General features: G+C 50.1%; 1 protein-coding gene, 1 long non-coding RNA gene and 1 pseudogene across 3 annotated transcripts; 1 reads left to right on the top strand and 2 right to left on the bottom strand.

Moving 5' to 3' along the window:
• Positions 1 to 17: 17 nt before the first annotated feature.
• ALKBH5 (alkB homolog 5, RNA demethylase) lies at positions 18 to 27,396 on the bottom strand. Its single transcript, XM_003912423.5, has 4 exons — positions 26,211 to 27,396; positions 15,840 to 15,920; positions 3,000 to 3,155; positions 18 to 1,752 (listed from the first exon to the last, which is right to left on the bottom strand). Exons 1-4 carry the CDS (start codon positions 26,978 to 26,980, stop codon positions 1,575 to 1,577), a joined length of 1,185 nt encoding a protein of 394 aa, XP_003912472.1. The 5' UTR covers positions 26,981 to 27,396; the 3' UTR covers positions 18 to 1,574.
• On the top strand, positions 4,023 to 4,498 carry LOC108582597 (annotated as a pseudogene). Its single transcript, XR_001896247.3, has one exon. The product of XR_001896247.3 is annotated as a small EDRK-rich factor 2 pseudogene (transcript).
• Positions 12,413 to 14,134, bottom strand: LOC110741589. Its single transcript, XR_002518027.2, has 2 exons — positions 13,737 to 14,134; positions 12,413 to 12,935 (listed from the first exon to the last, which is right to left on the bottom strand). It is a non-coding gene; the product is annotated as an uncharacterized LOC110741589 (long non-coding RNA).
• Positions 27,397 to 27,901: the final 505 nt, after the last annotated feature.

Here is a 27,901-nt window from a genome sequence, read left to right as displayed (position 1 = left end):
ACAACATCAGACAACTGTTTCAAAATATATTAGATTTGGTTTTTATTGTAGAGCACACATATCAGGGCAAAGTGCTGCACACACAACTACAAATCATTTTTGGGAAAAAAGCTGTAAAAAAAATAAAACTGCAACTGCTTTAATTATGCAGTCCCGACTTGAGAAATCCACGCTGGCAAAGGAGTTCTGGCCCCTGAGAGGGGCTTCTTGATGGTGGCTGCCCCAGATTTCTGCAGCCTATGAGGTCTCAGGCCCAGACCTCTGTACACAAAGCCCCCAAAGTGGTGGTATCCTGGTTGCTGGGAGGGCCTCGGCTCTTGGCAAGCCTAGGTCCTGGCCTGGCTGACAAGAAGACATTCCTAATGAATCTAGATCCACAAAACCTTTCTGCCTTCCAGGATCTGAGTGGGTAGAAGCTACCAAAGACTTTACCTTTTTTTTCTGAAAGCCCCTTCACCAACTCCCATACCCTGAAGCGGAGGAAGCACCAGCCCAGTCTGCAGGCCTGAGTTCTGGCCTTGGATGCATGCTGCCGGCAGACAAGAGGGGGCAGGCGCCTTCCTAGAAGGATGACATGAGGATGAGGCCCAAGCTGGCCAATGGAGAAGGGAGGGGAAAGGAAAAAGCCAGGAGACTAAAGGGGGAAAAAAACTCAAAACAAAAGAAAACAAAAACCCTACCACACACCACAACAATTTTCCATACCCCAAATGCTAGACTTGGAAGGACACCAGTCCCTCTAGCTAGAAACAATTTCTAAAACTGACCCAACGTGGCAAGTCTAACTGTTCCAAATAATCACACGCATATGCTCAAAAGGAGCAACCAGCAAAAAAGTGTGCTCTTGATAAGAGAGGTCAGGACCACTGCACTAGCCCCTCAGCAGCCCAAGGAATTGTGGACAGAGTAGGCTAGTGGGCGTGGGTGGAGGAAGCCTGGGGGGCTTAACAATAGCTTTGGGATGGCAGGGGCTGGCACTGTTTAAGCCCCTGCCCAGGCAACCTGAACAACTCTGCCGCAGGAGGAAGAAAGGGTGTTTGCATGAGCTTGCAGGGCGTGGATGGCAGGTGAGAAGTGGAGAACAGCAGCCCCCATGTAGAGCCTGTGAGGCTCCAGGAGACCTCAACCAAGTACAGACATCCAGTGGAGAAAAGGGGCGGGCAGAAGACTGAACTTTGTTTAGAACACTGCGGAGATTTACATTGAAAGCAAAATAATTTTCTTAACCAAAACATTTTGTTGCTTTTAAATAAACCCAGCCTGATACAGCCCCACTTAAAAGATGGCTGCTCTGCTCCACCACCTCTACTGGCCACTCCAGCATCAGCCTCTGTCCCCTATAGATGCCAACAACCTTTTCATCCAGGAGGAATACCAAGAATATGAGAACCCAGGTCCTGGCCAATTCTATTCTTCAGCCTTAACAGGCAACAAAACCAAGGAAAAATATATAGAATTAAAAAAAAAAAAAAACAAAAAAAAACCCCAATAAACAAAAACAAAACCCTCAAAACAAAAGGAGGGGCAACTACGTAAGGATGAGCCAGAGTTCCCAGGAGGGCGGCGGGTAGACCTCAGTGCCGCCGCATCTTCACCTTTCGGGCAGGGCTGCCTGCTGCCTCGGAGCAGTCCTCTGAGGACTCGTAGGACTTGCGCCAGTAGTTCTCAGAGCTGAAGCTACCCCTCCGCCGGTGTGTGGGCAGCAGCACCGAGCGCCGGTTCTCTTCCTTGTCCATCTCCAGGATCCGTGGCCTGCAAGGAAAGGGAAGCAGGGCGTTATCTGAGAGGCTGTCAGGAGGGGCCTGGCTTTACCACTATACCTGGTCTCATCCTTGGGATGGGTCACTCCAGCTCAGTGGTCCTCAATGAAGGGTAGTCCTGGCAGAGGCCCTGGTATCAGAGGTTCTTGCCCACTAACTGCCAGTGACCACCCCAGTCTTTGGGACATTTCCCAATTGCCCTGTGGGGTCTGCCTGGCTCAGAGTCTGGTGCCCTGGGACACTGCCAGGGCTGCTGGACAGAGATCTTCCCTACCACAGCCTCAAGACTCTGCATCGTTCTGCCATCTACCTTTACTTCCCAGCTCTACCCACTTTCTCTCTCTTGGGCCTCCCAACACTCCCTTCTCCACTTACCAACCCCATTACCCCCTGAAACCACAAAGCTCTTTTGTGTCTCAGGGTTTAGCTCATACAGTATTTTCTGCCTAGAATGCTCTTCCATATCTTCCTTATCCTTCTGGAATCAACTTAAACATTACCTCCTTGGAAACCTTCCCCAACACTTAAACTTTTTTTTTTTTTTTTTGAGACGGAGTCTCACTCTGTTGCCCAGGCTGGAGTGCAGTGGCGCTATCTCGGCTTACTGCAAGCTCCGCCTCCCAGGTTCATGCCATTCTCCTGCCTCAGCCTCCAGAGGAGCTGGGACTACAGGTGCCCATCACCAAGCCCAGCTAATTTTTTTGTATTTTTAGTAGAGACGGGGTTTCACCGTGTTAGCCAGGATGATCTTGATCTGACCTTGTAATCTGCCCGCCTTGGCCTCCCAAAGTGCTGGGATTACAGGAGTGAGCCACCACACCCGGCCAAAACATTTTTTTTCCTTTAAAAAAATGATCTCCTCAAATTCCTTTTATCCAACCCTTTTTGAAATAAGTCCCTGGTTCACTATTATCCAAGTCCCAAGATTCCCTCCTGACACCTAAAATAATTCCACAAGGACGTCTGTCTGGGTGGAACCGAACAAGGAAAGTCATGGGAAAGCCATGATATTCCCATTTGTTACAGTCTCTGCCTGACCCCTTCTCTCTGGGGGTACAGGCAGTTGGCCAGGGTTAGGTGGGAATGTCACCAATGCCACCAACCCAGAGGAACCAGACATAAGATTTTGAAAGAGTGAGCAAACCAAGGCTCATAAACAGCCTACCCCAGGCTTCTCCACCCATCTCACCCTGCAGCCAAGCCTCTGCTGGCCTTTGCTGCGGATCCTAAGCTTAGTACCTGTGGGCAGCATCAGGGTCTGCCTTGCGGTGGGACCGCTTGGGTTTCAGAGCAGGGTCCCTGTTGTTTCCTGACAGACGATCTGAAGCATAGCTGGGTGGTAACACGGAGCTGCTCAGGGACTTTGTTTCCAACCGGGGTGCATCTAATCTTGTCCTGCAAAGGAAACATGCATGGGGTCACCAAAGGGCCTCTGGTGAAGGTGTGGGCACCATCAGACCAATTCTCTGGCCAGGCAAAGTGGGAGCCAGCAGTCTCTGCTCCGAACCTCAGTCCTTGAGGTTCAACTAGAGATCGGTCTAGCTGACTTTCAAAGACCCTCCTCAAGTCCACATTTAGGAGTAAGGAATGGGAACACTTTTGTTTGGAAACTCCCAAGGATAGGCTGTACTACCCTAGGGGAAAGATCCCAGGGCTCACTCTCAGCTGAACGAAGCAGCCTCACCTCACTCCACTTGGACCCACAGGTTCTCTGGGGCCATCTACTTCATTTGCCAGAGGACCAACGGCCCCACTGGTGGGTCCCAACACAGGAAGGATCCCTGGTCCAGGCCTGTAGAGGGGCTGGAGAGAAAGAGAGCCAGAGCTACCCTATTTTCTTACTGTACAGACAGGGATGCTGAAAATGAGTGGCAGAGCCAGGGTGGGGAACCCAGGCCCACTCCACAACCATGAGCAGTCACCTGGCGATTTCTGCTCATTTCAGGATGCAGACAACGTAGAGGCCAGAGGGCTTTTGAAGGCACAGTCCCCACCAAGCAGCAGGTATAGGTACAGGTTTCAAGGAATACACTGCCGAGTAAAGGGAAGGCACACAAATACAGATGAGGAAGAGGGGGATGGAGAAGCTGGGTAGAGATAACTTAGGGCAGTGATCCAAGTCCTTTATGAAGCCAGACCAGAAGGGAGCTGGCCTGGAAAACCTCAAAGAAGCCCTTAGGCTCTTTGTATGGTACAGAGAAGGGTGGCAAGTCAGACAGGTGGGAGCAAAGGGCAGAAGGACCCATGTAATTGACTGGGTGGGGAGCCGCTGCCGTCGCCATGACCCGCGGTAACCAGCGTGAGCTCACCCGCCAGAAGAATATGAAAAAGCAGAGCGACTCGGTTAAGGGAAAGCGCCAAGATGACGGGCTTTCTGCTGCCGCCCGCAGAGGGACTTGGAGATCATGCAGTAGAAGCAGAAAAAGGCAAACGAGAAGGAGGAGGAACCCAAGTAGCTTTGTGGCTTCGTGTCCAACCCTCTTGCCTTCGCCTGTGTGCCTGGAGCCAGTCCCACCACGCTCGCGTTTCCTCCTGTAGTGCTCACAGGTCCCAGCACCGATGGCAGTCCCTTTGCCCTGAGTCTGCAGCAGGTCCCTTTTGTGCTTCGTTCCCCTCAGGTAGCCTCTCTCCCCCTGGGCCACTCCCGGGGGTGAGGGGGTTACCTCTTCCCAGTGTTTTTTATTCCTGTGGGGCTCACCCCAAAGTATTAAAAGTAGCTTTGTAATTCAAAAAAAAAATAGACTGGGTGGGAAGTGACAGGACACAGCTAGCAGAGACCCTGAAGGCATCTTTTCCAGGGTCTGCTAGACACAAAGTAGTAACTTAGTTCCAAAGAATTATGGGCTGCAGTCAGAGCAGGACTCTAAGGATACCAGAGGATGCTGACGAAAAGTAAGCAGGAGGGAAATCCAAGAACTGCCTTGGGCTAGGCTGCTTGGCATCCTTGGTAACAACTGCATCTTGTCCTCACAGTTCCCCCCATTCCCCATGGCTGCCTCCCCACATTCTATTGGCTGGCCTGATGGGAAGGATCAGAAAGGCAGTAAGTCATGCATCCTGCAAGTCACGGGGGAAAGTTTAAAGCCAAAGTGAGACTTCAAGCCTGACAGGCAAGAGTTACTCTGAACCTGGGCAGGAAATCTCTCCTAAAGGCAGCAGGGGCATCTCCTTCCTTCCAGCTGGGAACCAATGTTCTGATGCCTCAGGCCCAAACTGGTGTGTAGGCAGGTAAGACAGGAATCCCCATCCCTTTGCTTTGGCCTTGTAGAGGGGGAAGCCAGAAGGGCCCAGCTGCAGTGAGTGGCTCTCCAGTCTCAGGCTCCTCTGGACTGCTCCAGACTCATGGATGCAGAACCTAGCATCAACAGGAGAAAATCTAGTCTTGGCACTGCCACTCAGAATCCAGGCTAGTCACCATCCTTCCTGGGGCCTCAGTTTCCCCATCTGAGCAAAGGACAGAAATGTGACTGGCTCTAAGGCTTCTTTGTGCTGAGGGTCTAAGGAATGGAAGGCAAGTTGGCAAGTTGCCTCCTTCAAGGCTGGAATTCTCTGGGTAGAGGTGGTACTGAGCAACTACCAGAGATGATGTGAAATAGAATAAAATCATTTTAAAAAAAAAAAAAAAAAGTCATGTTTTGCTCTGTGGCCCAGTCTGGAGGGCAGTGGTATGAACACAACTCACTGCACCCTTGAACTCCTAGGCTCAAGAGAGCCTCCTGCCCAAGCCTCCCACAGAGCTGGTATCACAGGCCTGGGCCACCATGCCCGGCAAGCTTGGCTGCTTTTTTTTTTTTTTTTGAGAGACACCATTTTGCCTAGGCTGTCTCTTAACTTTTTTTTTTTTTTTGGAGATCTGAGTCTCTTGTCTGTCCCCCAGGTGGCTGGAGGGCACCTCACTGTAGCTCCCACTTTGGTTCACGCCATTCTGCCTCAGCCTCCTGAGTAGCTGGGATTACAGGCATGTGCCCCCATGTCCAGCTAATTTTTTTTTTTTTTTTTTTTTTTTTTGAGGCGGAGTCTCAGCCTGTCACCAGACTGAGTGCAGTGGCGCCATCTCCTCTCACTGCAGTGCCCGCCTCCCAGTTTACACCATTCTCCTGCCTCACAGCTCTAGCTGGGACTACAGGCTCACCACCACTTCTAAAGCTAATTTTTTCTGTATTTTTAGTAGAGACAGGGTTTTGACTGTTTGCTAGCTAGGATGGTCTCAATTTCCTGACTCTCAGATCCGCTTCTGCCTCAGCCTCCCAAAGTGCTGCTGCTGCTGGGATTACAGGCTGTCACAGCCCGCCTAATTTTGTATTTTCTTTTAGTAAAGATGGGGTTTCTCCATGTTGGTCAGGCTGGTCTCAAACTCCCAACCTCAGGTGATCTGCCCGTCTTGGCTTCCCAAAGTGTTGGAATTACAGGCGTGAGCCACCGCACCTGGCCCAATGACCTTTGGTGGCACTTCTTTACCAGGTGTCGTGCCACCAAGTTGAGAGGTCCAGGTGGCAGAGATCAGACTAAACGTTAGCCATTATGCTTGACTTAAAGAATTCTAAGGGCCTCACTGAAGAAAGTCCCTCCTCTGTTATCCATAAAGCTAAGACCCTATAGGTGCCAGGGAGCCCATGGTTCAGCAAAGGTAGGTCCCTGAGTGCTCCAAAAGCCCCAGTGAAGCCCTGGTGGGGGCACTCTGGAGTTGTTTCTTCGGGGGAATGATGGATGGTAAGAGAAAAGCAGAACCACCAAAATGAGAGCTCTTGACACATCCCCTGGGACTGTCACATCTCAACAGTTGGAGAAGCTCCTGCCCTCCCCACACTTCCAAAAATCCACTAAGCTGCAGGATGCCAGGCTAGAGCTTGACTCCAAGCCCAGTGCCCACCAGTAGCTTAACTTCAGAACATGCCCAGTTAAAAGACCCTATAGGTTGCCCAGTTAAAAGGCAACCAATTCCCATGGTGCAAGCCAGATCTTCAGGGTTTAGCAGAGAGAGCCACGAATTTGGATTCAGGAGGCCTAGTTCTAGCAGTAAGGTCTGGACCCAGGCCTCTTCAGGTAACAACAGGAATGAAGACCTGCCTTACAGATCAGAGTAGGTATTCAAAGGTCAGAGCAAGGCACCTTGGGCATGCGAGGTGGGGGTTGACCATGATACCCAGAGTGGTCACCTACAGTGTCAGGACAAAGCAGGGACAAGGGAGGTCACAACAAAGGATGGCTGTAGCACTAATGTGTGAACCTAAGGGAAGGGAGGGAGTTGATCTTATCCTAAGTCCTCCAGAAAAGCTGCTGGGGTGAATTATTCTCCCTGCAGGGATTGGAAAGCAAAGCTAAATCCCAGAGCAAATCACTAGCTTGAGTCACAAAGTCCACCTACTACTCCGTAATGGCCTCTAAAGCACAGGTGGGGCCAGGCACAGTGGCTCACACTTGTAATCCCAGCACTTTGGGAGGCCAAGGTAGAAGGATTACTTAAAGCCAGGAGTTTCAGACCAACCTGGGCAACAAAGTAAGACCTTGTCCCTACTTAATTTTTTTTTTTTTTTTTTTTAACAGTCTTGCTCTGTCTCCAGGCTAGACTGCAGTGGCACGATCTTGGCTCACTGCACCTCCGCCTCCCGGGTTCAGGCAATTCTCCTGCCTCAGACTCCTGAGTAGCTGGGACTACTAATTTTTATATTTTTAGTAGAGACAGGGTTTCACCATGTTGGCCTGGATGGTTTTGATCTCTTGACCTCGTGATCTGCCTGCCTCAGCCTCCCAAAGTGCTTGGGATTACAGGCATGAACCACTGCACCTGGTCCTAATTTTTTTTCTTTTTTTTTTTAAGTAGAGATGGGGTTTCACCGTGTTAGCCAGGATGGTCTCGATTTCCTGACCTCGTGATCCGCCCGTCTTGGCCTCCCAAAGTGCTGGGATTACAGGCTTGAGCCACCACGCCCGGCCATATATATATATATTTTTTTTAATTAAAAAATAAAGTGCTGGTGGGCCCTCCTCAGTGCAAGAGAGCACTGTGCAGGTGGCAGGGCCACCATTTCTGGGAAGATGGTAAACCAGCCTGCACTCAGGCCACAATGACCCTGGAGCAAGGGCAGTCCCCAGCCAGCTACCAACTACTCTCTAACTTCTGGCTCCACCTTTACCAGGCATCCTTGTGCTAAAAGCCTGGCTTTCCAACAAAGCGAGGCAGAGGCCTGTCCAAGCACCCTCTTGGGTATTTAGTGACCTGGTTCCCTAGAGCTAAGGTCTAAGCTCCAGCACCTTTGAGAATCAAACTCCCACAAAGCTCAGGCCTGTACCTCGCTGGCTTTCCTGCAATAGTACCCACTCCCCTCACAGGACTCTCCCTACCCATCTTCCAGCCTCCTGCCAACAACAGGTTTTTTTTTTTTTTTTTTTTTTTGAGACGGAGTCTCACTCTGTCACCCAGGTTGGAGTGCTGTGGCACGATCTTGGCTCACTGCAACCTCTGCCTCCTGGGTTCATGCCATTCTCCTGCCTCAGCCTCCCAAGTAGCTGGGACTACAGGAACCCGCCACCACGCCCAGCTGATTTTTTCTGTATTTTTAGTAGAGACAGGGTTTCATCGTGTTAGTCAGGATGGTCTCGATCTCCTGACCTCGTGATCTGCCTGCTTTGGCCTTCCCAAAGTGCTGGGATTACAGGCCTGAGCCACCGCGTTCAGCCAATTACTTTCTGTGAAACAAGGTCTTACCCTGTCATCCAGCCTGGAGTGCAGGGGTGGGATTACAGCTCACTGCAGCCTTGACTTCCTGGGCTGAAGCAATCCTCCTGCCTCAGGCTCACGAGTAGCTCGGACTACAGGTATATGCTACCACACCTGGTTATCTATCTATCTACCACACCTGGTTATCTATCTTATCTATCTACCTATCTACCTATCTACCTATCTATCTATCCATCTATCTATCTACCTACCTACCTACCTACCTGAGATGGAATCTCACTCTGTAGCCCAAGCTGGAGAGCAGTGGTGCAATCTATCTATCTATATGAGATGGAATCAGTCTATCTAATCTAATCTAATCTAATCTATCTAATTAATCTATCCATCTATCTATCTAAGATGGAGTCTCACTCTGTAGCCCAAGCTGGAGTGCAGTGGCACAATCTTGGCTCACTGCACCCTCTGCCTCCCGGGGTCAAGTGATTCTCGTGCCTCGGCCTCCCAAGTAGCTGGCACTACAGGCGTGTGCTACCACGTCCGGCTAATTTTTTTGTATTTTAGTAGAGATGGGGTTTCACCATGTTTCCCAGGGTGGTCTCAAATTCCCGAGCTCAGGCGATCCGTCCACCTTGGCCTCCCAAAGTGCTGGGATTACAAGTGCAAGTCACCGCACCCAGCCAGGAGGAGTTTAGAAGACCACCTAGCATTCACAAGTTTAACCACAACTGCCCAATTTACAGGTGCTCAGGTAAGATTTCATGTGGAGAGGAGTGGCAGAGCCAGGGCAGAAGCCCAAGTCTGTCACTTCCCTGGTGATCCCATTGTACCCATATTCCTTGGGCAGGCCACAGACACATCAGAACAATCAGGCTGCCAAAAGGGCAGGGTGTATACATGTGGACACAGACTTACTGAACTAGGGAACAAATGTGAGCTAAGTCTAACCACAGGAGACACAAATCATGGAGAAAGGAGCAACATCAAGCCCTGGTCAGAGAAACCAAGAGCTAGGCACCCCTCATCCCACTGCTAAGGAATGAAGTCCAGAGTGAGACCTCCATTTCCTTCCACTGTTCATCCATCCACTCAGCCTCACCTTCAGATTGTTCTGTTCTCAGGGAGGGTCTCCTCCTGACTCCTCCAACTCTGTGGATCTAATGATCAAGTAAGCTACTGAGCTCAGCTTCCTACAATCTCTCACATGCCTCCATGGCTCCCCAGCACCCTCAACATCTCTCTACACAGCGTGAAGTTTTTTCTGTCTTAGGCCAGTGTATCAAGTCCTCCACTCCTTATCTATTCTATGCTCCAAAACAGAGTTCCTGGACTCCACGCCTCTATAAAGAGCATCTCTTCTGACTGAACTATCTTTGCCCCTGAGCCTCCTTCTATGCTGGCTAAGGCCCAAGCATCCTTGACTACCTTCAGGTGGCAATTCTCTGGAAAGTCTTCTCTGACCAGTTCCTGGTGAGATGCTAAATGTCTGCCTTTTCCCAAAGGACAAAAGAGAACAGGAACCCATACAAACCCCATTCCAGGCACTAGCACAGAGCCTAGCGCACATCAGCTTAGGTTACCACTTGGCAAAGGGATCTCCAGCTGCTTTTCCCAGCTTCAGATCACTCTGAGCTGAGTTCCACTTGACCAAAAGCAAATAAATGGGCTATATATACTGCTTTGTGCCACTTTATCTGGTTATCTGGAGAGTACCAATCTCAAGAATACAAGTCTCACAGTGCAATCCTGAGGGCCTCCTAGAAACCAAGGGATTGGGTGCCCTAGTCACCAACTAAAGGCCCCGAAGACCCATAAGCCATCTCTTGAGAATCAAATGTTGACCTAAGGAAGGCCTCCTTCCCTCTTTCATTCCTCATCTACGTAAGTCCCCTATATTTCCCTGCCTCCTAGCCTCTGAGCTTACCATTTCTGCCTGGCTAGCAATTTCTAGCTCAGGGGCCAGATCTACCAAGCTCGCCTTTACCTTCCCTCCCGCTAAGCTGGATGTAATTTTTTTTTTTTTTTTTTGAGACAGAGTCTTGCTCTGTCTCCCAGGCTGGAGTGCAATGGTGCCATCTCGGCTCACTGCAACCTCCGCCTCCCGGGTTCAAGTGGTTGTCCTGCCTCAGCTTCCTGAGTATCTGGGATCACAGACACCTACGACTATGCCCAATTAATTCTTGTATTTTTAGTATTTTCATCATGTTAGTCAGGCTGGTCTTGAACTCTTGACCTCAGGTGATCCACCTGCCTCGCCCTCCCAAAGTGCTGGGATTACCGGTGTGAGTCACCACGCCCGACCTGGGTTTTTGGGTTTTTGCAGGGCCTGCAGAGAATACCCTGTGCTTTTACACCTTTTACACCTCTGCTTTGTGTTGGAATGGCATGGAAAGTGCAAACTTATTACATGTGAAGCACCAAGGGGGCACTAAATTTCCTGCGGTGCCCACCTCAAGTGCCTTGTACATAGTAGATACTTGATGTTTCCCTCAAGTCAGAAATCCTTGCTCAAAGGTCATTCCAACTAGCAAGATGACCTGAGACAGCTCACTTCCTATCTGAGCCCCTTTCCAAACAGAGTTCACACCTTCTAGTTTCAGGGTTAGTATGTGGATGCTTGGCACAGGGTAGCTAGCAAGGCCTACCAGGAGCAGAAGCACAGAGTGCACTAGTGTAGGAGTACTAGGGAATCATGGAAAAACGGGAAGACTCCCCTCACAAATGAATTATTATATCCAAGAAGTTTGTCAGCCTCTTGGTTATCTAACTAGTAATTTAGAACTTTAACCACACCTCCAGTGAGGTTAGGTCCAGCTTCCCCTTCCAGGGTTACCAACAATTACAGAGAAAAGACTTGCAAGTTGGGGCAGCTTGCCCTCGGTCGGCTGGTAGACAGCAACATTCAGGAAGTTTGGGGGTGCTGAGGCACCTCAAAGAGCCGACTAGCCTGTAGCTGCTGCCTCACCTCACTCTCTGTAGAGTGCCCCCTACATACTCGTAACACTCTCCCCAATCAACACAATTCTCTACTTGCACAGTAGAGGCAAGAAAGCCCTTCTGTATCTGAGCTCCAGTTTCCTAACTCAAAGCATCCATCCCAATGACACACTGGGGAAAAGGGCGGGACTTGGGGTACTCCACTGTGCAAACCACCAAGGAACCACAAGACCCAGGTTCCAGGTCTCATTCAGCCATTTACTGGCTAAGTTGTGAGATCAAACATTATAACACCAAGGGACAGTCTGAGGATTCCACTCTGGGGAGGCTCTTAAAGGGTCACTTCCAGCCTTCCCGTGAGAAACAAGGGCACATGTGCACGAAGACTTGGCACCACCCATGTTCACAGAAGCTGCATTCTGTCCAACCAGAAAGCACTTGGCAGCCGCCCACCCGTTTCCTTCCATGAGGCCCTTAAAAAGACCTTTCCAGCTCTGACTGACCTGAGCTGGTGACAGAGTTCCCAGGGTCTCCCCCAGCAGCCTGTGCAATCTTTATCTGAACTTATGAGAAGGCAGGACAGGCTCTAACTCCTCTACCATAATCAGGGCCAGGCTCAGTGCCCAGATTCTACCCACTGTAACACAACCTCACCAGAAGACATCAAACCAGCCAGGTATCTTCCAAGACCACATCCTACTTATCTCTGGGCAATGCCTGGGCCAAGATGCTCCCCCTTTTTAACCTGTCACAACCCGTCCTTCCCCAAGACAAGCCCATGTAGCTACTCTAGACCTGCTCCTCACTGGCCTGAATTGTTCTCCACACTAGTTGATGCCTCTTCTGGGCTGCACTTCATGCTAGGCCCCAGATGAACAGGGATCTCCTTAGTCCTACAGAATACAGACTTGAAAATTCACAATGGCAAGCGTATGAGCTATGACAGTCCAAACAGGGGTGTATGTATGTGTCTGCATGTGTGCTGAAAGGGCTTTAGGTGATGCTAAAATGCTAAAGGGCTTTTTTATATGATGCTTTCTGCAAGTCAAAATGGTCAATCTGAGCAATGAAGAATGACTAGGTTATTTGAAGAGCTGGTTATCATGTAGGTTATCTGGGGAGTTGGGATATGAATTAGAAGATGAACATGTTAGATGAGAAGGCATTCCCAATGGAGGCCACACTACTACAAGAGTCCACGACACAAGTCCATGAACCATAACAGGAGCTGCAGATACTTTAGAGTTCCCCACAGTTGTGCACTTCCCCAGCTCAGCTGCCCAGGGAAGCTGGGACATCCTCCCACTCTTCTCCAGTCCCCTTACACCAAAGCTCTGTGCTTCTGCCCTCCAGCCCAGTCTGTGAATGGTTCTTGGGCCCACTCAAGTCAGAAGGTAGAAGAGTCTCAGTCACGCAACAACAGCCATTCCCAAGGTCAAGCCACTGCCAGGGGCCCAGCTGGCTAAAAAGCTTCCCAGGGAGCTGATTAACGATGCAGACTCTTAGCTGTGCTAAGGAGCATCTGACTCAGCTGGACTGGGCGGCCAGGTATGGGAGTCACCCTTCAAGAAAAAAGTAGCAGTTAGAAGACTGACACTCCAGCTACGGCCACTACCACCTGCATATCTAGTTAAGATTTCCCCAAAATAAGCTACTATGAGAAGATCAGAGGAACACTTGGGAAGTTACTGCTCTGGTTCTATATAACATTAGAAGTTCCTCTCTAGGTTCCTGGCCTGGGCAGGCCACCCATCCCTGGCTGCAGCTGGAGGTACCAGGTACAGCCTGAGAAGAAATGACTGTGGAGGAGAGGCTAAAAGAGTGCTACACTCTGGACTCCATTATTTCTGAGTTCTGGCCTGTGCCGGAAATCACAGAAAAATAAAGTAGAAGGCAGATAAAAACCCTTCCCTTCCTCTGGCAAATTCTGGGAATAGTCTTAGGCTAGAAAAGAAAGGCTGCCAACTACCAAGTCGACCCAAGTTTCTGGAGCTCCCATATGTGTTCAGTGCTCTGCCTGTACTATAGGACTGTCGAACAGGTATGGATCATACCCATTTACTATAGTTAAAACAGACTAAAAGTTTTGACTTGACAAAGTGGCAAAGCCACACCAAAGAAACTTCACCACTACATTATTCTGGAGTTAAGGGCCCAAAGGACCAGGAGGCCAAAGTTATTGTTTACTGACTAAAGTTGATGAGCCAGAAAAAATTACCAATGACCAAAGCTGGAACAATCTGGGCATAAAATAAATTCCCAGAAGTCCGTACTTATATAAAATTATACTTATATAAATAAATCATTGAATAAATGAGGAAGAGCAGACCAATCCCCCTGCAGAAGAATTCTAAATAACTCACCTGGATGCTTCCCCTCAAGGAGATGGTGCTAACTCCCACACTCTAACTGTGGGCACGCATGGTGACCTCCTTCCTAAGGGTACAGTATGGATAAGGAAAAACAGTAATTTTACAGTGGAAAACCTGACAAACAGTGCATCAGCCAGGTGATCAATATCAATAGTGATAAGTTACATTGATAGTATGTATTCTTGGTATGTAGTAAAAATGGCATGCATTTTACCATAAAAACATTAGACAAATCCCAATTGAGAGACGTTCTATACAATATCTAACCAGTCAATATCTTCAAGAATAAGGCAGGCCGGGCGCGGTGGCTCACATCTGTAATCCCAGCACTTTGGGAGGCCAAGGCAGGCGAACCACTTGAAGTTAGAAGTTAGAGACCAGCCTGGCCAACGTCTGCACGAAAAAATTTAAAAAGTAAGCTGGGTGTTGTGGCAGACGCCTATAGTTCCAGCTACTCAGAAGGCTGAGGCACAAAATTACTTGAACCTGGGACGCAGAGGTTGCAGTGAGCCGAGATGGCGCCATGCATTCCAATCTAGGCGACAGAGTGAGACCCTGTCTCAAACAAACAAACAAAAAAAGAAATAAGGCAAAGTCTGAGAAACTGTTATAGCCAAGAGGAGTCTAAGAGGATATGTCGACTAAATGTAATGTAGGATGATCTTGGGACAGAAAAAGGACATTAGGAAAAATGTAAGGAAATCGAAATAAAGTAGGGACTTTAGTTAATATACCAATAAAAAATTAAATAGGGGAAATGGGATGCAGAGTACATGGGAACTCTGTACTATCACAATTGTCTATAAATCTAAAACTATTCTAAAAAATAAAGTTTAATAAAAAGAAGGAAGAAAGAAGAAAGACAGCAAGTGATATGTGTCAAGCCTTGTTTTGCTCTGCTCACTGACTTCTATGACTCTGGGCAATCACCTATCCTCTCTGGAACTCTTTTCAAAAGGCAGGCTTGAGGCTGGGCGCAGTGGCTCAAGCCTGTAATCCCAGCACTTTGGGAGGCCGAGACGGGCGGATCACGAGGTCAGGAGATCGAGACCATCCTGGCTAACACTGTGAAACCCCGTCTCTACTAAAAAATACAAAAAACTAGCCGGGCGCAGTGGCGGGCGCCTGTAGTCCCAGCTACTCGGGAGGCTGAGGCAGGAGAATGGCGTGAACTTGGGAGGCGGAGCTTGCACTGCTCTGGGAAGAGAATACAAAACGCTAACCAACATAACAAAACCAGAATTAAAAAAAAAAAAAAAAAAAAAGGCAGGCTTGAACCAGGTATGGTGGCACATGCCTGTTGTCCCAGCTATTCGGGAGGCTGAAGCAGGAAGGTAACTTGAGTCCAGGACTTTGAGGATGCAGTGAGCTACAAAGGCCAATGGCACCACTGCATTCCAGCCTGAGCAAGAGTAAGACTTTTTCTTTAAAAAAAAAAAAAAAAAAAAAGCAGGGAGGGCGGTGGGGCAGGCTTGTCTTGATCCAATGTCTGTAGGGCTATAGCTTCTTCCACTCACTCCGTCTAAGAAATAAATGCTGGTGAAGCCAGGTTTGCTGATGTTAATTAGCGCATCCAATTCTCTCCCCAGAGAAGAGCCATAAGCCATGATTCTGCTGAATACTATATCCTAACCTCCCACCCTTGTCTCCTCTCTTCACTCCCTGTTCTTCCCAGCAGTGAAAACCCAGGCATTTTTAAAGCAGGCTGCTAAAGGCACAGTCTAAAAATAATCACCAAGAATACATGTGACAAATAAGGACCAAGGAGGTGAGGAATAGAGCGCTAAGGGGTGGAGTGAAGTTTGGAAGAATGTTGCCCAAATCTTGTCTCAAGATTATACCCACAAATATTGGGAGTATATGCTTTTGTTCAGTCCTAAACTCCCTAAATAGTCAGAGAACTTAATTTTCTGATAAAAAGACAAAACAACTTTATCCTCACAGGATTCAAATAAAAAGTAAGACAACTTAATAGTTCTGCTCTCTAGTCTGCCATGCCACTGATACGTAGGAGCTGAGTTCTAAGTGGACCCAGAGCTACATCTCCAGAGAGGCCTGCAGGTAAGGCAGAAGGTCAGACATCAAGGCACTTACTTCCTGAGGATGATGACTGCTCGGCGCTCCTTGATGTCCTGAGGCCGTATGCAGTGAGTGATTTCATCAGCAGCATATCCACTGAAAAGAAACAGAGAACATGTGACCATGAAGAGTAGACAGACAACCGAAGTTCCTGGGGGATATAACAGGACAGGAATATGGCCTAGGTCTTATGGCTGCTCTCTACTCATTACTTGAGTTTCAAGGATCTACATGTAGGGGAGTATCATATTAAGCTCCAGGATGCTTTTGCCAAGAGACTGTAATACTCAAGGAAAAACCTGGTATGAGGCAAAGGAGACCCCTTGGCCACTTAAGGCAGAGGCCCGAAGCAAGTCTCTCCCTGAACATGCCAGGAGCCCTTTTTAAAAAGCGTACTCCAGAGAGTACACTGCATCTTCTCCTCATTCTCCCTCCCTTTAGCAGGTAGAGAAAGCCAAAGCAGCCACTGATAGCACTGACTCACCAGGGAGAGCTAGCACTGCCTCATTCCAAAACAGAGTGTCTACTTTAAGTCTCCTTTTGGGGGGATCCAAAATTTTGAAGACAGCTGTGTCTGAGTATTTTAAGAATTTCCGGCTGGGCATGGTGCCTCACGCCTGTAACCCTAGCACTCTGGGAGGCCGAGGTGGGCAGATCACCTGAAGTCAGGAGTTCAAGACTAGCCTGGCCAACATGGTGAAACCCCGTCTCTATTAAAAATACAAAAATTAGCCAGGAGTGGTGGCAGGCGCCTGTAATCCCAGCTACTCGGGAGGCTGAGGCAGGAGAAACGCTTGAACCCAGGAGGCAGAGGTTGCAGTGAGCCGAGATCACACCACTGCACCTGAGCAACAGAGCGAGACTCCGTCTGGTATCTGTTTATTTTCAACAAGTTATATGACTTTTAAAACTGCTCAGAGACCAACTAATGTGGGTATGACTGTCCTCTTTTCAGCTAGCTCATTCCAATTTGAAACTCTGGAAGCAAGCTCCGAGCCTCCAAAGCCCCTTACATGCTATCACTGGAAGCATGGCAGCCACAAGACACTCCCACTCCAAGTTACTCTACTGAGCTTCAGCAGTTCTACACACCCAGAAACTCACTCAGCCACAGGCCTAGTAGGACAAGTATGGCTTAGTTTCCCTACCTGCCCCTGTACCACAAACCCTTCTCTCATGGATACTGATCAGCTCCCTTCTCAAAGGCTAGTTACATAGACACAAACTTAACTATTAAAAACACTGCAGGCCTGGAAAGGACCCCTCAAGATGGCGAGGCTGGCCAAACCTCAGATCTAATAACTGAATGCAAGAGCCAGTAAGAGATACAAAGTCAGACTGCTTCAGGCTCAGCCTTAAGGAGGCACCTCTGATTTGGAAATCTGATTTGAGCTCATGCTGGGGATAGAACAAACCTTTATTTTACTTAATTTTTTTTTTTTTTTTTTTGGAGACAGAGTCTCGCTCTGTCACCCAGGCTGGAGTGCAGTGGCACAATCTCGGCTCACTGCAACCTCTGCCTACCGGGTTCAAGCGATTCTCCTGCCTCAGCCTCCTGAGTAGCTGGGACTACAGATGCGTGCCACCACGTGTGTCTAATGTTTGTTATTTTCAGTAGAGATGGGGTTGCACTATGTTAGTCAGGCTGGTCTTGAACTCCTGACCTCGTGATCCGTCTGCCTTGGCCTCCCAAAGTACTGGGATTACAGGTGTGAGCCACCATGCCTGGCCCAAACCTTTATTTTATAGATTCCACACCTTCTCCCTCAAGATGCTCCTAGACAAGAATTTTCAAAATTTTCTCCATGAACACCAGTCCCATAAGCGACAGTGGACAGGCTGGGCACTGTGGCTCACGCCTGTAATCCCAGTACCTTGGGAAGCCAAGGTGGGTGTGTTGTCTGAGGTTAGGAGTTCGCAACCTGACCAGTCTGGCCAACATGGTGAAACCCCGTCTCTTCAAAAATTAGCCAGGCATGATGGCAGGTGCCTGTAATACCAGCTACTGCGGAGGCTGAGGCAGGAGAATGGCTGAACCCAGGAGGTAGAGGTTGCAGTGAGCCGAGATAGTGCCACTGCACTCCAGCCTGGGTGACAGAGTGAGACTCTGTCTCACACACGCACACAAAAAAGACAGTGGACAAATGTCTATAGTGAAATCAATTGCAAAATACTGATGAGAGTTTCAAAAAGCATTACTTAAAGCACATGAGAATCACTACAGCAAAAGAACCCACTGAATTTGTTCAAGCACTGACCAAAGAAACTTCTCTCAAATAATACCTGTTAATACCCATCAGCCCACAATGAGAAGAATCACACAGGAGTTAGGGAGTTGAAGAGACCTGGGTTCAAATGTGAGCTTGTCTCCTACTAGCTTTGTGACCTTGTGTTAAATCACATGCTGAACCTAAAAACCTGTACAGTTTCTTCATCTGTAATAAGGAGAACAGTAGGTTCTTGGGTATTCATCTTTTCATGCTTTATAATTTAGCTGTTCTTTTGCTGCTACTAAGATTACAAGATTTTAAAAACGGTTACAGGGCCTTCTCCCTTCGAGGCAGAACAGCAGCATTATATGACTACATGATTGACACTCCTGGAAAGGGGTGGTGAGAGGTCTACCTGCAGGGCTGTTGCGAGAATTAAGTCAGATAATGCAGGGTGCCTGACACCCTACAATCTTTACTGAGCACTCTGACAAGTCAGAGGGCCCTGGACTATCCTGGGGCGAGCCAGAGCCCTGGATTCAGGGTCTGCCAAAGAGACACGGTCCGGGCTCCCCCTGCAGGGATCTGCCAGTAGTGGGGGCCTCCTGGGCCCCATTTCCAGAGCTAGGAACTCTAGTTCTCATCCTATGCTTTTATCATTCCACACTGGAGGAATGGGGGTCTAGACTGCAAGACCGTCCCATGTATACACACAGGACTTTCCCAAAGAGCTGTCAAAGGTCCCAAAGGCACTTTTTTTTTTTCTAAAGACAGAGTCTCACTCTGTTGCCCAGGCTGGAGTGCAGTGGCACAATCTCGGCTCACTGTAACCTCCACCTCCCAGGTTCAAGCGATTCTCCTGCCTCAGCCCCCCAAGTAACTGGGACTACAGGTGTGTACACCACACCCAGCTAATTTTTGTATGTTTAGTGAAGACGGTTTCCCCATGTTGGCCAGGCTGGTCTCGAACTCCTGACCGCACGTGATCCACCCACCTCAGCCTCCCAAAGTGCTGGGATTACAGGCATGAGCCCCTGTGCTCGGCCCCAAAGGCACATTTCTAAGTCCTGAATCTGTGGCGCTGGCTATAGGCAACCTTCCCTGCCACTGACAAGTGTTATCAATCTGTTTGACTTGGCTATACACATAACCAAGGGCTCTGACTTCCCATCTCCAACAAGGAACCACTTTTCTTAATGCAGTTCTGGAGCAAATCCAGATGTTTGTCAAAGCTTGATTGCCCACATGCTCCCTGACCCCATCCCCCAAGGGGCTCTAGAACAAACAATAAGCCATGTCAGGTTCCTGCCATGGAGCCCAGGCCTCGGAAGAACTAGTGTGGAGGTAGGGCTGCACAGGCCCACAAAAATGACTTTGGCACTGACACAACCTGGAAGGCTCATTAGTACTGGTCTTCTAGAACTTTCTAGCAGCTATGACACAGCCCATTGACCCTTCTTCAGAGTATCCAGCTGCTCTGGCAACATGAGCTTCAAGTCCTGATTAAGGGAAGCTCTCCTGGCCAATCTCACAAAGTGTCGAGCAGAGACCACAGGGCATTATTTACTATTAAGGAACCTACTTGCTACAGGAGAAATTCAAAGTCTCAGTCTGCCAGCTTGCAACTTAATATGCCCTGGGTCCAGCCCTACTGCTGGCATGAAAAGTTCCAGGACCTCTTGCTCTTTTGTTTTCACAGGGAAAGGAGAGGAGGAAATACCTTATGCTGTCCGACTTGCCTGCTCCCTGCCTGGGCTGAGCCCCCCAGCCCTAGCAGCATTGACTAGTATGTTGCAAATGTCACCCACTAGTCCTATACCTCAGAGTGACTCTCAAAGGAGCTGACATGTCTATGTCCTCTTCTGGGAGCCTTTCCCTGACTCCTCAGACTGGGTTCCCCCTACACTGCTCAACCACACCCTCTCATGCCTCTCTGCTACTTCATCTGCCTTGTGGAAATTGTGTCTTCCCTTCAAGACAAAGCTCTTCAAAGGCCTTACTCATCCCTGCACAATGACACTAAATGAAATGTGTGTTGAGCTGAACTATTCTACCACCAGGAGGCAGCCCTGAGGCAGCCGAGCAGTGGCTCAAGCCTGTAATCCCAGCACTTTGGGAGGCCGAGGCAGGCGGATCGCAGTCAGAGATCGAGACCATCCTGGCTAACACAGTGACATTCTCCTACTAAAAACTCTAAAAGCAAAGCGGGAGGCTGAGGTGGCAGAAACCAGTCCCAGCCCTCATGGGGAGGCTGAGGCAGGAGAATGGGCTGAACCGGGAGGTGGAGCTTGCAGTATGTGAGCGCTGAGGATCCGGCCACTGCACTCCCAGCCTGGGTGACAGAAGCCGAGACTCCGTCTCAAAAAAAAAAAAAAAAAAGAACTGCTTCCTGCCTCTGCAAAACAAAAAATGCAGCAAGCCCCTCCTTGTAGAAGATTAGGAGCAACAACTGAGGTGTCACAGAAAAAAATTTTTTTTTTTTTTTTTTTTTTTGAGGCGGAGTCGCTGACAGGTGCAGGTCCTGCCAGCCATTCACCTCCAGCCAGTATGCTCCCTCCTGAAACCTGGTTAATTCTGTTTTAGTAGGCGAGTTCCCCGTGTTAGTGAATCTGTTTTCCTCCCAGAGTGAAACTGCTCCCGACAGCCTTTTGGAGACGAGTCTCGCTCTGTTGCCCTGTAGGCTGGGAATGCAGTAGTGTGATCTCGGCTCACTGCAACCTCCACCTCCTGGGTTCAAGCAATTCTCTGCCTCAGCCTCCTGAGTAGCTGGGATTACAGGCGCCTGCCACCACACCCAGCTAATTTTTCTATTTTTAATAGAGACAGAGTCTCACCATCTTGGCTATTCTTGTCTTGAACTCCTGACCTCAGGTTATCCACCCGCCTTGGCCTCCCAAAGTGCTGGGATTACAGGCGTGAGGCACAGCGTCCAGCCCTGAAAAACTCTTTGAAGGGACTATGTACATCTCTCCTCTAGGGGACAGTCTTGGAAACTGAGTTGTTATGACACATTTCCAAGATGGCCACCATTTCCCATCTACTCCATGGCCTGCCTAGGCCAGGATGAACCAGAGATGGAGGGACTGGCCAAGATCCCAGCCTGGTGACTGTCTCTCTCCGGCTATGGCTGCCTGCCTTGCCCACAGGCCAAGAAGGTCAGGCTTTGGGGGGGGGCAGCAGACTAGCCACCTGGAACCAGGGGCAGGATTGTGAGATCAGGCTCAATTATTTACCAGACCTATGCCTCCAAGACGACACATGGTCTAACTTTATGAGAAATCCTGGGGCTTTCTGAATCCAGAGGGAAGGTCAACCTGCCGAGTCCCAATTCTGTATACACCAAGATACAGACAGTGTACTAAACACAGAAGGTAGCCCATCTCCTGAGACACTTTTAGCTAAATTTCAAGCATTCAGTAGATGACAAAGATTCAATCTTCTGTAACAACTCTATGGCATCATTAGACCAGTTTTGCTGATGAGGAAAACTGAGGCCCCAAAAAGATTAATTTGCCCGAAGTCAAACAGTTAAAATGGTGGTGCTGTAACTCTAACCAAGTTTGCCATCAAACTTCCTGGATTCTGTTGTAGAGGCGGTAGGGAAAAAAGTCATCTGCGTTTCCTGGTAACAAGCCTGTCCTGGGGGCCTTGCTGGCCTCACTGAAAGGCACATGCACACCCACTAGCCCTATGGAAACCCTCACCAAAGGGCACATGCACACCCACTAGCCCCATTTGCAAAGATGAGCTTATATCCCCCAGAGAACTAGCAGTGTATTAGTGAAGGCTATCCACCTACTACTGGCCAGCCAGCTGTGAAGTTTTTTTTTTTTTGAGACGGAGTCTTGCTCTGTCACCCAGGATGCCAGGCTGGGAGTTCAGTGGCATGATCTCAGCTCACTGCAAGCTCCGCCTCTCGGGTTCATGCCATTCTGCCACCTCAACCTCCCGAGTAGCTGGGACTACAGGCATCCGCCACCACAGCCGGCTCATTTTGTTTTTGTATTTTTAGTAGAGACACGGTGAAACCGTGTTAGCCAGGATGGTCTCGTTCTGACCTCATGATCCACCCACCTTGGCCTCCCAAAGTGCTGGGATTACAGGTGTGAGCCACCGTGCCTGGCCTTGAAATTTTTTTTTTTTTTTTTGAGACGGAGTCTCACTCTACCAGAGTGGATTGCTCAATCTCGGCTCACTACAACCTCCGCCTCCCAGGTTCAAGTGATTCTCCTGCCTCAGCCTCCTGAGTAGGTGGGATTACAGGCACACAGCACACTACCACGCCCGGCTAACTTTTGTATTATTAGTAGAGATGGGGTTTCACCATGTTGGTGAGGTTGGTCTCAAACTCCTGACCTCGTAATCCATCTACCTTGGCCTCCCAAAGCGCTGGGACCACAGGCATGAGCCACCGAGCCCAGCCAGCTCTGAAATTTTTATGGCCTATTTATTCTCTGCTTGCTCTGAACTTCATGATTAACACTATGGTTCACTGCTAGCTTCCTTTCTTTTACCGTCCTCTGACTTCTTGTCAGGCCTTGGCAGCAGCAAGGGCAGCCAACCCCCCTGGCCCAGAGCTCCTCCTGACGGTGCACAGCTCTGACTTCATCCTGTGGTTCCTCCCCCTCCAGTGGAATCAGAAAAGTCCACACAAGAGATGTGGCCCAGGACCTATCTGCCCTACTTTCCCAACTATTTTAAGCCAGAAAGCTAAATTTTGCTTTCACCAGCTGAACAAAATCAGACTTATTCCAGAACTGACAGGGGTGCCCACTCTACCCAATACCAACTGTTAACTGGAAGAGTCACAGGCTGAGCTCACCAGTGCGTGCCCTGTGCCTGGGTGATACACAATCATTTTCAGACGGCTGGCCTAGGCCTGGGTCTCTGGCATGTGGCCACCCCACCACAGACCATGTAGCAGTGATTAAAGATAGCAGCAAGTAAGCAATTAGCCTTGAGGTAATTATTCTAATTAGTCCAATCGGAGTCTGTTTTAATCTGCCCCATGCAGCCAACAGGGAATAGGAGAATGAATGACAGATGAAGTGATACGAAGATAAAAAATATTTCCCTAAAGAACAGCATTAAGAGGGGATCCACCCAGGTCTAACATGGGAAGGTTACAAACGACAACCGATAACTAGGTTTGGAAAGGAGTCTGAAGCACTTCCAGAAGATTCTGTGATGCCTTGCTCTAAATGCCCAGGTTTAGACACTGCTGAGTCAATGTGACGCACCAGCATCCATGCTGATCACTATTAAACATAAAATTGCATTCCTGCCATGCGGTCTTAGACGGGTACAGACACCATTGCCACCACCACCAACTGAAGTCTGACTAAGATGTCTACTACTAGAATCCCTCCCCATCTGCACCGCACCAGTTTTCACCAGCCCCTCCCCTCCAATCTGCAGCTTTACTGCTCATCACCTCTGCGCTAGGATCTGTAGCAGGAAACGAGAGAAAGCACCACTTCTTACCAGCTTATATGCAGGATTTGATGAGGGGCAGGTGTTCACTCACCTGCATACCAGGTAAGCTAAGGAAGCAGGTGCAGGAAGATTTAATTAGTGGAAGGGTCCAGACTTTAGAGCAGTGATTCTCAACTATGGATTCTGCACTTCCCCTGCCTTGGCATTTGGCAGTGTCTGGATACTTTCTGGTTGTCATAAAAAACACTATTGGCACCTAGGAGATAGAAGCCAGGAATGCTGCTAAACAGTCTACAATGCACGAACAGCCCCACACAATGAAGCATTATTGAGCCCTGAATAACAATAGCACTGTTGAGAAGCCCTGATCTAGAGTTCACCAGAGCATCCTCAACCACAGTCTCTACTAATGAACTCCATCTGCCTCCCATCAACATCCACCCCCTCTTACCTATGGCTACTCCTATTACCGCAGTCAAAGATACCGCCATTGTGTACTTTCTCCATCTTTCTCTGCTTGGCTCATTCCTAGTCACTTTTCACATTCCAGTTCACTTCCTCCCCTAAACTTCCAACGCTCTAAAGTGGGAAAGATGTCCCCCTTTAGTGTGCTTCTGCAGTTACCTTCCTGGGCTATAACTTATCCTCCTGTCTGAGGCCTCCATGGGGCTTGAACTCCATGATGGGAAACTGCCATGTTTTGGGTTCCACCAGATCCCTAGTTCCTTCCCCAGTGAGAGAGCAGGGGATCACTGAGTGGTTGTATATGAAAGCAAGCACCGAGTTAAGTACCTACCCCGTGCCAGGCCCTATCTTAGACAACAAATCACCACATTTAATTCTAATAGGCTTCGGAAGTTGGCATCATCCCCACTTACAGATGGGAAAGCCAGCTCAGAGAACGCCTACAAGATCCCAAAGCAAATAAGAGAAAAGCTGGATTCAAAGCCTGGGGCAGCACTTTTCAGGACATCGCTGAGCCTCCCACACTAACTCCACAGCCAAGTCTGAATCCAGAAGGGGTTGACAGGGACTGGGAAAGCTTTAGGACTTTACTATTCTGAGGAAAAGATGAAGAGAATTTTCCTGATGATGCAATCCCGTTGCTGATCACTAACAGACCTGCATACTAAGAACTCGAAACTTCTGTTCTTAAATGCAGGGTGTGCGTGTGTTAAGGAGAGGAGTAGTCCCAAAACCAAAAAAATGCCTTGTGATCCCCTCATTAGGCACCAGACCACTACTAGACCTCCTGACAACCACCCTGAGGTCCAATGACTACGCAGAAAATTAGTATCCCACTAAGAGACCAAATGGTCCTTGTGTGAGGTAATTTCAGCACTGAGAACCCTTCAACAGGGTCAGACCCCAACCTGCCTTACACAGTGAGCACGCTGGAAGGGTGTGTCCTGGAAATCCCATGTTAAAGCATTCTGCCAAGACATCCATCTAGGAGCGCCATGAAGATTTGAGAAGCCCAGAAGGCCATGATAAGAAGGTATCTGACAGGTAAGCTGTCCTCTAAGTTTCAGATGCCTAAGGAGTCACAGTATCCCTTCTGCTACTACTGACTTCCCAGATTCCCATCAGGAGGTCTTGGACATCACAAGGCTCTGCTGCCAACCCCAACGTGGAAAGAGCCTCAGCTGTTCGACTCAAATGAGACAGATGACCTCCCCTCATGATATGAAGAGGGCACCAGGGACACTGCTTCTCCTTATGACTTTGGCCCTACTGACTCACTTCAGAACCTGGGCTGCTCACGACAAAAGCCCACTGTGTCCTCATCTTGTATTTGGTGGTGGTCAACCAAGCTGCTCTGAGAACAGCTGCAGTCTAGACCTAAGAGGTTTTGGGGATTACTGAATTACATTACTAGGTTTACCTTTTTCAGGACTCGAAGGAGGTAGCTTCCAAAAAAATTTTCACTTCACAATAACAGCAAAGGTGTTCCCACTGGCAATCTCCTCTGGAGGCCAGGGCACTGAGCTAATTCTCAGCAGGATCTGGGAACCGAATATAGGCCAAAAGCCTAAGTTCTACCGCTCACGCAACTATAAGGCCAAACAGTCAAAAGACCAGCTGTATTCTATTGTATTCAGTCCTGACTACGTTCTTACAAAGAACTGATGGGCTCTTCTGCAGCCAGGAGGGAAGAATTTTAAGAGTGTGCTGCTCTCTATTCCTGGCCCAATCACTAATCTGTTCAACTCCAGGGAAGTCACTCCCCCTCCTGGGAATGGAGAATGTGCTTCAATTAAATAATCTCTGGGGTCTTTGCCTGTGACTACTTTCTCGGTTAAGGAATCCAAAAATGGCAGAACAAGAACGACTTTTAGATAGTAAATTAAAAAAAAAAAATTTAAGTATAGATTTGTAAACGGAAGGCCAGAATGAAAAACTGAAAAATTACAAAGGCATTCATGCTAAGAAATGGGTGGTGGGGAAAAAAAAATCAAAGCGAACAGCCTTCTGAAAAGATGGCTTTTGATGAATTCTCAGTCAAGTCAGTGATCCCGTCAAACCTGCCTTCGGGGACAGGATTTCCACATCGGTTCCCTGTTTTCTTGCTATAGGTATCTTAAACACAGAACCCTTCTCTCGTTCCCTGCAACCTACAAACAGAAAAATTGGTCAGAACTGTAAAAAACGCGGACTCCTACGGGCTGCTGCTTTCTGGGCCAGGGTGGGTAGCTAAGGCAGCAGGCGCAGGGCCGCCCCCTCTACCCGGGTGGGTTACCTGAGCACAGTCACGCTTCCCCTGCGCACCGGCAGGGAAAGCACTGGTTCCGACACCCGAATAGGCTTGAACTGGAACTTGCAGCCGAAGCACAGCGCAGAGTCGCTAAAGAAGGACACGGACACGATGGGGCGCTCGAAGATGTGGATGGGGTCCACGTGAGACACGATGCAGCCGCCGGGCTGGTAGTCGTTGATGACGGCGCTGTTGACGAAGCCCTCGGGGATGACGCGGTGTTCCACCAGCTTTTGGATCACCAGCTGGTGCACCCACTCGGGGATCTCGTCCACGTCGCCCGGCGGGTAGAGGCGCTCCTGGCCGGGCCCGCGCTTCTGCAGCTGGGCGCCGTAAGTGTAGCCTTCGCCGAAGAAGTACTTGTTGCGCAGTGGGGCCCGGTCCACCGTGTGCTCGTTGTACAGGCCCTTCTCAGCGCGGGACACCACCTCGTCAATGCGGGCCTCGATCTTGGCGCACTCGTCCTGGCTGAACAGGCGCATCTGGCGGATGCCGCTCTTCACCTTGCGCGCCTCCTCCTCCTTCTGCAGCTGCTGCTCCTCGTAGTCGCTGCGCTCGGGGTCCGAGTCCTCCTGATACTTGCGCTTGGCCCCGGACACCGGGTAAGGTTCGGCGGCAGCGGCGGCTGCGGCTGCGGCAGCCACGGCGGCGGCGGCGGCGGCGGCGGCCTCCCGGCTGCCCGCCTTATAGTTGTCCCGGGACGTCATGGACTTGAGCTTCTCACGCAGGTCCGTGTAGCCGCTGGCGGCCGCCATGGCCCCCGCGACGCTGCTCTAGGGTCCTCCGGGGCGGGCGGGGCAGCCGGGCATGGCTCTAAGGGGACGCGCCCCGGGGCCCCCGGAAGGAGGGGGGTCCTTAGCGCCGAATCCCCATGCGTGAGTGGGGGACCCGGCGGGGGGCGTCGAGGGTCCGGGCGTGGGGTAAGGCCTCAGGAGCGAAGGGTCATGCAACGGTGGCGACAACGGGGCTTCTTCCTCCTCCACCTTCTCCACGTCCCGGGGGGCAGGGGCGTCGGCAGCGCCTCATGCCGCGGAGGGCTGCTGCGGAGACGCGGCCCGACTCCCGACCAGACCCTCGGACGCCCGGCTCGGCCCGCACTTTAAAGCTCTCCTCACGACGTCACGGGCCGCCAGCCCGACGTCCGCCAGCGCCGCTCCTTAGCGGGCTCCTCACCGCGCACGCGCAGTGCCGCCGGCCACCGCGGCTCCGCGCGCTACGGGCATGCGCGTGCGTGCAGGCCGGGTGGCAGAGGCGCCGGCGCAAGCGCAGACAGGGACCGCTCGCCGTCCGCCGCCCCTCCCCCACTCGCTGAGGGGCTTCGAGGGAGCGCTCTCAGATAGCAACCTGTCTTCACGCCGCGCCGCCTCCAGGACCGAAGGGCTCCCTCTACAGGGGTGCGCTCACACTGCCAAGAGTGTCGCCATGCCGCGTCACGGCATCGTCCGAATGCCCGCAGACGCCTCAACCCCAGCGCGCAATCACCGGGGAACCGCCACAACCTAGGCCGCTCCGTTACCTCCCCCTTTAGCGCTTCCACTCCTTTAATTGGGCCGTGGGCCACGCGCCGGGCAGGCCCTGGCTGGAGTTTCCGGAAGTCGGTTGGTAACCATGCGTGTCAATCAGGCAGTCTCCTTGGTTACTGCGTCCGTCACTTAATTAGCGGCTGGGCGAGCAGC

The sequence above is a fragment of the Papio anubis genome, chromosome 17, assembly GCF_008728515.1.
Source record: "Papio anubis isolate 15944 chromosome 17, Panubis1.0, whole genome shotgun sequence".
Lineage (NCBI taxonomy): Eukaryota > Metazoa > Chordata > Mammalia > Primates > Cercopithecidae > Papio > Papio anubis.
Note: the sequence above shows the minus strand (reverse complement) of the source record. Positions and strands in the feature narration are given on the sequence as shown.